The 9,782-nt window shown below is 37.8% G+C and overlaps 1 protein-coding gene across 1 annotated transcript; it reads left to right on the top strand.

Moving 5' to 3' along the window:
- The first annotated feature begins 6,341 nt into the window (after nucleotides 1-6,341).
- On the top strand, nucleotides 6,342-8,349 carry LOC138743364 (transcriptional activator protein Pur-alpha-like). Its single transcript, XM_069898603.1, has one exon. The coding sequence runs from the start codon at nucleotides 6,388-6,390 to the stop codon at nucleotides 7,186-7,188; it is 801 nt and encodes a 266-aa protein (XP_069754704.1). The 5' UTR covers nucleotides 6,342-6,387; the 3' UTR covers nucleotides 7,189-8,349.
- Nucleotides 8,350-9,782: the final 1,433 nt, after the last annotated feature.

Raw genomic sequence — 9,782 nt, 5'->3', positions numbered from 1 at the left:
AGTTTGAAAACCACTGTTTTAATTGTACCTCATTGACTCGTTATGTGCACGGTTTCATAACTCCAAAAGAAATGGGCCAATGACAATTTTCCTTAAGCAAAATATTTCAGTAACAATTGGGTCTAGAGCAATGGTTCTCAACCTTCCCCCCCCCCCCCCCCCCCCCCCACTCACATACCATCTTAAGTAATCCCTTACAAATCACAGAGCACAGGGATAACTTAAGGTAGTACGTAAGTGGAAAGAAAAAGTTTGAAAATCACTGATTGACCTGATACATGATTTTTAAAGTGTCATTACAAGTATCTAGCATTTCAAGATATCTGACAAGATATGATTCCTTGTGAAAAAAGCTCATATTTATGCAGTTATGAAAACGTTGATGTTATAAACCAGTGGCTTTCAAACTTCCCCTAAACTCACATACCACTTGAAGTAATCCCTATGCCTGTGATTAGTATGTGAGTGGAAAGAGAAAGGTTTGAAAACCACTGTTTTAATCGTCTATCATTGACTCGTTATGTGCACGGTTTCATAACTCCAAAAGAAATGGGCCAATGACAATTTTCCTTAAGCAAAATATTTCAGTAACAATTGGGTCTAGAGCAATGGTTCTCAACCTTCCCCCCCCCCCCCCCCCCCCCCCACTCACATACCATCTTAAGTAATCCCTTACAAATCACAGAGCACAGGGATAACTTAAGGTAGTACGTAAGTGGAAAGAAAAAGTTTGAAAATCACTGATTGACCTGATACATGATTTTTAAAGTGTCATTACAAGTATCTAGCATTTCAAGATATCTGACAAGATATGATTCCTTGTGAAAAAAGCTCATATTTATGCAGTTATGAAAACGTTGATGTTATAAACCAGTGGCTTTCAAACTTCCCCTAAACTCACATACCACTTGAAGTAATCCCTATGCCTGTGATTAGTATGTGAGTGGAAAGAGAAAGGTTTGAAAACCACTGTTTTAATCGTCTATCATTGACTCTTTATGTGCACGTTTCATGACTCCAAAGGAAATGGGCCAACGACAATTTTTCTCAAGCAAAATATTTCAGTAACAATTGGATCTGGAGACATCAGTACTTCTTAACTTTCCCTTCCCAGCCCACCTTAAGCAATCCCTTACCAATCACAGAGCACTGACAGCAATAGGGATTGCTTAAGGTGAAAAGTGAGTTTGAAAACTACTGTTGTGAGCCCTTCTCTCCCGCTCAATCACATCGGTGGCCAATGTAATTGTGACGTGCAGGCAGAAGACTTATTTGTGAGACTGAACATTCATGAAATGGCGGGAGGGTCATTTTGCACAATGCAGGCATGTGTGAAATCGATAAGTGATGAAGTGCACCAACACCAACTGTCCTGCCACCTCATCCCGCTACAACTGCCAACATCTCTTGCCCACTGCTATTTTAACCATTTAGCATACTTCTCTGATTTTACATTTCGGCCTATTCAATATCCGTGAACCTTTACACGTTCAAATTAAGCGAAACAGCGTCCTGTTTCTCGGTAAAACCACTGTCGGATGAAATGCAGCGAGTTCACGACGTCCCTCTTGACACACATTATCGAGTTGGGCGAGAAGACTATGTAACAATCCAGACTCGCCGGCGACGGTCTCTGCCCAAAGTAAGGCCATGAAATCTAATGTTAAGGTAAGCGAATGGAGGGGAAAAAAATCTCTCTTATGAGTACCCTTCCATGAGAATCAGCTCCTCGACTCCTGCTGTAAGTTCCGGGGGTACGTTGCCCTGACGTACTGGAGAGTCTGATGGACGCAGGAGAACGTGATGTCGTGAGACGAGTCGCTTTCTCTTTCCCTCACCATCGATTGTGCCAAGGTGGCAGCACTCTGATCAGGCCTTTCTAATAAAACTGCACTTCACTGTTCGGCCATCACAGCTCTGACAGGTAATCACACCTATATCTGCAAAGTCTGCGAGCAGAAAAGCTTCAGGGTAAGGCTGGAAGCTCTCCTGTTGTTTTTTTTTAACTGTTGTTTTTCATGTCATTTGAGCATTGTATATTTTCACCAATTTTTAAAAGACATCAATGCTGTCAATAATATTGCTAGCTCAGTTTTAGGTTGTGAAAGTCTCATCCTATTGGTGGAAGAAGCTTGCTTTCATGAAACGTCTGCAAATGTGGTATTAATCTTGGGCTGAGATCAAGAGACTGTCAGCTTACAAAAATATCACTGAAATTTAGAGAAGATTGTTTTCATTTCTTAAGAGAAATTCGTTTAATTTAAAAGCATTTCAACAATTTAATGAGGGGGTTTTTAATAAAGTATATTCTATCAGATATCCTGATAGCATATTCCAGAAGGCTTGACTCTTTTTTAGCCTTGGTCTGTGTTTTCCTTCTTCTATCAAATCTGGCTTTTAATTGCGAAGTTACCTCCACTAATGAGAGTATAATTGAATTGCTATTGATCAAAAGTTTCCTATTTTGTCAATAATGTGCCTTCTAAATAACCTGTAGTATATTTTATTCATTCAAATTTTGTGTTGAGCCCGACAAAGAGGCGAATAATTAATCTTCATTACGTCAGAGCTCTAAAACATTCACTAAAACAGAAAACTAAAAACATTTTTTTTTCAGCAATACGTCTATCTATTTTTAAAATCAATTGGCTGGAAGTAAAGTAGACCTCGACAGATGAAGCGAAATATTGAGGTGCATTTGGAATGCGCACTAAATGCTCTGTGAACGTTGCTCCAATATTTAAAAAGATAAACGATAAAATAATAGATGATCTCATCAAATCAATTTGAATGATATCTCTTAACAAATATAAATTGGAGAGGCCTATAACATTATTGTCGTAGACGCTTCTCTAGCTGCAACGGCTGCTTGTCACAATGACAAGAACTGCCTTCTGATCTTCAATGAATGGTATTGACATCTTTCCCACACGTTGAGGCAAAGATGTGCAATCGCTCTGTTTGTCTCTTTCTCAAGCTACATGGACAAACAAACCTATCTTGCTTAAGTACCAGCAACAACAAAATATCCCCAAGCTACGGGACGTGTACAACGTGAAGAATGAATAACATACCTTTGGAAGAGCAAACATGTTATTGCTGTTTGAGGACGGGGCAAGGGATGGGTATCTTATTGCCCGGAGTGGCCAATAGAAATCACTTAGCAAAAGTTCAATGCGAAAAAGCCACATCAAGAACACGCAGCAGTCTTGTTTTGCTGGACGGTCGAAAGTTGGGCAATTTGTTTTTATTCAATTATCCTGTGCTTATCAGAAAAAAAAGTTGGCTCTTCGTTTACAAATGACCTGCATTCAAAAATTTCATACACTTTTAAATTAACTTCCCATTAAATTATTGGCTCTGTGGGATTCTGTATTTGATTGTTCGACCAAAAGGGTGCCAAATCACTAATTCAGGTGACCCGGTACATGGTACATTGTTATGAACAATCTACGATTCTTTATTTAAAAAGCTGGACTAATTACTTTAATGTGTTTCCACATGCAATCAGTGTCGGACTCGCTCTAAGGTAAACGCCAAAATAAAATGAGGGACGATTCATTTTAAAGCCGTCAAAAAACACTTTTCTTAATCTTTTCAGCTCAGTGAGTGTCTGACTGCTTCATCAAAGAAAACATTTGCATTTGTAGAAATGACTGCTTTGTCTTAACTTATTTAACATTTTAAAAACTGAACCAAGTCTCCTATCTTTGCTGAAAATCACATTTCTCGCCAGGGTCAGATTTAAAAAATAACTTTGCTTCGAAAACACTGCTCTGGGAAACACATTTTTCAGGCGTTCATGGCCCCCAATGTCAAGTCAAACTTTGATCTAACATTTTAAAGTAATTTTTAATAAAAACAATTAAAGCTGATATGATTAAAGCATATGCAGTTTGAGATCATTTTCGTGAGATTTCATTTGATCCATCCTTCATAATATTACAGAAATTCTGATGGACGGAAAAAAATGTTTTGGAATTCTCGCTAGTTACTGCAATTTTCTGATTTATTTCAGTTTACATGAATTAAATGGTTAAGTTCGAATTAAAAGCAACAAATGTACTCGTTTATAATTTATTAATAAATAAAGGGTTTATTTTAAAGGCTGAAATGTTAGCATTTGAACTAAATATGGACCACTAAATGAAAAAGTAAACGGAGCGTTAAGATTGGTGTTTATTAAGTATAAATAATCTATCAACTGAAAGAAATAAATTCTTATAAAAGTTTCAATGGAACTACTTTGTATTGCAAACATTTTTGAGTGTGAACAATTTCATTTCACGTTAAAATAAATGAAGTTATCTTTCTTTTGTTTAAATGACCAGCGGCTTTCAACATGAGTTTATAAAAATATTTGTCAGTTTCAGTAAAAGATAAATTGTAATATAGAGCGGAGACATTAAAATTTCCTGCAACGCCAATAAACAGCTTATTAAATGTTGTTTGTTTCTTATAAATCAGAAATATTTGGGTTTTCAGACCTCTTTTCACCCCCTCTCCACCTCCACCCCGCCCCCCAACTCCCCAGCCATCTATGTTTTCCAATGCCGTTTCTTTTTCCATTTTATTCCATTAAATTAAATTATTGGCTCTCCCGCACACGAGCCGGTGCCGCCCAATTAACCTACAACCCCGTACGTTTTTAATCCAATCACTTTTCTATTTTCTATTCGAACTGGATAAATTAGGAACAACAAAATGATGAGAGAGGTAAACGCCATCTCTCGCTTCAAGCCTGGCTCAAATTTAGCTCGGAAATCAGCAAGAGAAAGTTGGATCAATCAATAAATATACAATAGTATCTTAGAAGTGGGAACTTATTTGTATAATATCATTTTTATAGTCTAAAATAGAGCTTATGGCTGAATGTTGTGGTCGTTTGCGACTTTTGATGAATTTGTGATTACATACACAACGTGAAATTTCTTAACAAAAAATAATAATCTTAATTATTGATCTCTCCTGGCGTGAAGGTTCATAATGTATCGACTTTTATTTGCATTTTAAATTGTTAGGATTTTTGTACGAACATTCGGTAAAATGCAAATAATGTTAAGAGATTAGAATGATCATGTAGAATTGGAGATGATGATGTTTCGATATTGTCAGGCTCGTTTCAAGATTTATGGGGAGCATTTGATCAGTAAAGTTGACAGTTTATAATTTATGGGGAATTGTACGAAATCTTGAAAACAATCCAAGCACATCGAAATCCCAAAATAATATCGTTAATTTTAACGAATAGCGTGTGAAAATCACGAAACGAACATTGAAGTCACTCCAAGGTTTTGTAACGCATCGTTCATTTTTATTCATCTGCATTTCAAGGAAAACCGATGAGAGAATAAGGCAAGTACTGGTTGCCTGATATTGGTTTTCCAATATAAAATTCTGATTAAAGATCAGAGACCGAAAACCTTCATTATATTTCTCTTTCCGTAGATGCTGCCAGATTTCCTTGAAATTCGCATTTTCCTTTTAGGTTAGAAGATATTTTTAAACCCTCAGACCGTGATTGCCGGGCAGACCTTATCTCGTCTATCGTCCCGCGATTTCACGCCAAATAGAGTAAAGAAGGTTTTTGCTCATCGATTAGAAACGTTTCCTATGAAGCGATCAGGAAATGTCACTTGGAAGATCACCATAGGATTCAATTTCAGCGACCGGGTTAAAAGATTTAAATAATTTATTCGAGTTTATACTTTTTTGGTAGCTTTCCATCCTCTGGTAAAAGTAATGCTTTAGTGTTAGTTTGAGGTCTCCAGACTATTTTTATGAGCAGGATACACTAGCGAGTCGTCCCATCACTGAACTGGAACGAGTTCCACTCCCTTTAATTTGGATGTCTGGAGGGGGTTTACGGGTTCATTAGACAATGCAGCCATTTTGGTTATCAAAACTGCTATTATTGCAAGAACATAGTGCCAATCACGGATGGCATTCTGTTCATGTTTCGGCATTTGCTGAGTTCGAATGTAACAAAAATGACTTAATTGTCAGGTCATCAAAATTAATATATTGTGTTATTATTGCGGGAGAGTTTTGATTGCATTGAACAATGACCGATGGTAGCAAAAATCTGCAGACTAAAAATCTGGACTGTAATCGGACGTGAGCAAAATCCGTTCCCATCACTTTACCCATCTTGTCGCTGTTCAATGTCTCACTTGGTGGAGGGGAGACGTCGGCTGCTTTCTGCGATACTTGAGCCGTTGGAGACAGACCGCGAGGTCGGGCGACCGTCACGGAACTCGTGATTGGCGAGCGGTGCGCCGCCGGAGCGCGTCTGCCCAATGGGGAAGGTTCTAACAAAATGTCTCTTGCCTTGCTGCAGTCTCGCGAGATCGCCGGCTGCTGGGAGTTTGGAAGAAGGCTACCATCATGGCGGATAGAGACAGTGGAAGCGAGCAAGGGGCGGCCAGCTCCAGCTTGCAGCAGCTGCAGCAGGAGACGCAGGAATTGGCCTCCAAGAGGGTGGACATTCAGAATAAGCGCTTCTACCTGGACGTGAAGCAGAATGTGAAAGGCCGTTTCCTGAAGATAGCGGAGGTGGGAGCGGGAGGCAATAAAAGTCGTCTAACTCTCTCCATGTCTGTTGCTGTGGAGTTCCGCGACTACCTGGGCGATTTCATCGAACATTACGCGCAGCTCGGCCCCAGCAATCCGGACCTGCAGACGGACGAGCCGAGGCGAGCTCTGAAAAGTGAATTCTTGGTGCGGGAGAACCGCAAATATTACATGGATTTAAAAGAGAACCAGCGGGGCCGGTTCCTACGGATTCGTCAGACCGTGAACCGGGGACATGGCCTTGGTTCGCAGGGTCAAACTATCGCCCTCCCCGCTCAGGGGTTGATTGAATTTCGTGATGCGCTCGCTAAACTCATCGACGATTACGGCATCGAAGAGGAACCCACTGAGCTACCCGAAGGGACGTCGCTCACCGTGGACAACAAACGATTTTTCTTTGACGTTGGATCAAACAAGTATGGCGTTTTTATGAGAGTAAGTGAGGTGAAACCATCATACCGCAATTCTATCACGATACCCTACAAAGTGTGGGCCAAGTTTGGAAATACTTTCAGTAAATACGCAGAGGAAATGAAGAAAATACAGGAGAAACAGCGGGAGAAAAGGTCTGAACAGCAAGAGGAAGCTCCCGGAGATGATGGGGAGGAAGACTGATATAACTGTAATTAAAAAAAAACTTCCTGTAAAACTGTAACTGTTTAACTCCGAGGGAGCACCACCCACCAAACCTCCACAACTGACAGTTCGACTTGTCACCCATCGCTGGATGTTCGTCCACTTATCAACCGTGTAAACCGTAAGCAGCTGCTAAGTAATAACATTATGAACTGTGTTTCCTACTTGATTAAAAAAAAAACAAACTGAGTGTTTATTTCCCTGATTAACCAAGACTTTTGTACACGTTCAAGCTATTAAAAGTGTTTGCAATCGTCAGATAATATGCTGAGTTATAATGAAATAAGTCCTTTTCATGTGAGCTAACATTTGACTTAGCACAAAATGAGAGATATTTTAGAAGAACTCGTAAATAATATTTTTAGTTTTCTCATTTTGTTACCAAATTTCAAACATTATATGGAGGTTATAGTATATTTGACACCCTATATACCTGTGATTAGAGATGTGTATATATGAGGGCTAGGCATGCTGTGTGTCTGAGCTTTGTTCAATGTAATGCAGAAGTCTGTAGAGTTAAAAGGTACATAGGTTTATTCATGCAAGGTAAAACTATTAAGAAGTGCTCTCTTTTATACAATATGCATTGCATCTGGACCTTAAACATAAAACTGGTCAGTGGAACTTCTGTGAACATGAAGCAAATTATTAAAAAAGGCATTTAAATGAAAACTGCAAAGTTGTTTGATTTTTACAGACAAATGTTAACCTATGATTAACAAAGCAAGTAGCACATTTTAAGTTAGGTTTTGATTTTGCTCTTAACTGTGAATGTGAGTTTCTGGTATTTAATGTATTTAGATTAGTTGTCAAATTATATGCATTCTATCAGATGGTACATAATTAACAATTGATAGGGAACTTTTAATGTGAGTGCATTCATGTAGCAAGCTATTGCCTAAATTACTGTTGCCTGTCAAGAGAGGAAATTGCATTTATTTGCTTTGCAGGGGGAAGGGGGTCAACTTAACATTAAGTGGAAATCTGAGTGAGTGACATGTCAATTTATGGGGTCCAACACTTCCAGATTACATTTCCTGTTTGGTTAATGTTGTATTTTAGAATATTCTAAAGGCACAGATTATTCTGCACTTTATAGCATCACAGTATTAACATATATAAATATATATATATATATAATTTGGTTTGTTTTCTTTTTGCAATACAGCCTATCAAAATGTTTTTCATGTCTTACTGATTGCTAGTGACTGTTGCATTTCATGTGAATTATCTGTTGCTGGCAAATTTGAAAGTATTACATACATTCTCGATCATTAATCACTGTAACGGTTATGTTTCATTCTTTTGGGGCTTTCCCCAGCTTTTTATTTCCTGGAGTTCTTCCGCCAGTTGTGACCTTGTCATTTGGGATTATGTAGAGATAAAATTCTTTGTTATATAGTTTAGACTATTTGGCTTTTGTGTGGTTTGTTTCTCGAATTTTACAACCTTTGTGGTAAAGTTTATTGGACTCTGCTTTTCTGTCGTGAGTAAAGCAAGGGCTGCTTTGTTCTAAGCATGTAATCATTAATTCTGGGCTTGAGTTACTAAGCCAGAACCACATCTTACATAAACTTTCAAAACCTTCCTGAATATTTGTACAGTAAAATATTAAATATTACCATTCCTCACATTCAAATTTTATCGTTTAACTGAAATTTAGCCATTTATTGTAGATATTTCTTGATAGTTGTGAACCTAGATATTTCTCATCTACCGCTTGATGGAGATTCATGGCAATGTGACATCAAGTAATTTTTATTGTAACATTTGATGCATCATTTTTGTATTTTTTTAATAATACTGAATTTAAACAGACATTGCCAGTACATACCCAGCTCGTTGACTTTTACTATTTTCAAAAACAATTAGGTGCTACTGTAATCTGAAACATGTAATGTTCATGTAGCACAACAATTCATCAGCACTGTTGAAACTAGTGTGAAATTGGGCAATAAACATTACTAACCCTATCATTGTTCAGTTGTTTTTTTATATTTATTTATTCATATATATGAATAGATAAATATTAAAAATGGAAAAGCATATATTACATAGGTTTACTTTAAATTTATTTATATTGCCATTTTATTAATGGTTTCCATCCCCATCACCCCATTCTTGTGACAACAACAAAGTCATTCAGAAATCTGATTTATCCTATTTTACTGCCAAACAAGGCAAATTAATCTGGTGCAGACTAAAAAGATTTCACACAGGTGAAATCTTAACTTGGAAACAAAATTGCAGCAGACAAGATCAGTAAATGCAATCATATGTAAATTTGCTGAAATTGAACCAAGATTGTACAGGGGGTTAAATTAGTTGTAGCATAAACTCATGCAAATCAAATTCTAAATAGCTAAAGTCATTTTTAAATATTTCAAACTATGTAAGAATTGTTATGGCAGCCCTTGTTTTAAGTTGTGAGCTGAAACCTGCCCCAACTCCACTCATATTGTATGTGATTTTGAATTTGTGGGCTTGCCAGTTTGCTTCAAGTGCCAGCAGCTTTGCAGTGCAGCAGTTCAAAGACCCATTGGCTTTAATCAGGCCAAAACGGTTGACACTGG

The sequence above is a fragment of the Narcine bancroftii genome, chromosome 9 (assembly GCF_036971445.1).
Source record: "Narcine bancroftii isolate sNarBan1 chromosome 9, sNarBan1.hap1, whole genome shotgun sequence".
Classification (NCBI taxonomy): Eukaryota; Metazoa; Chordata; class Chondrichthyes; order Torpediniformes; family Narcinidae; genus Narcine; species Narcine bancroftii.
This window is presented reverse-complemented; position numbering and strand designations above follow the sequence as displayed.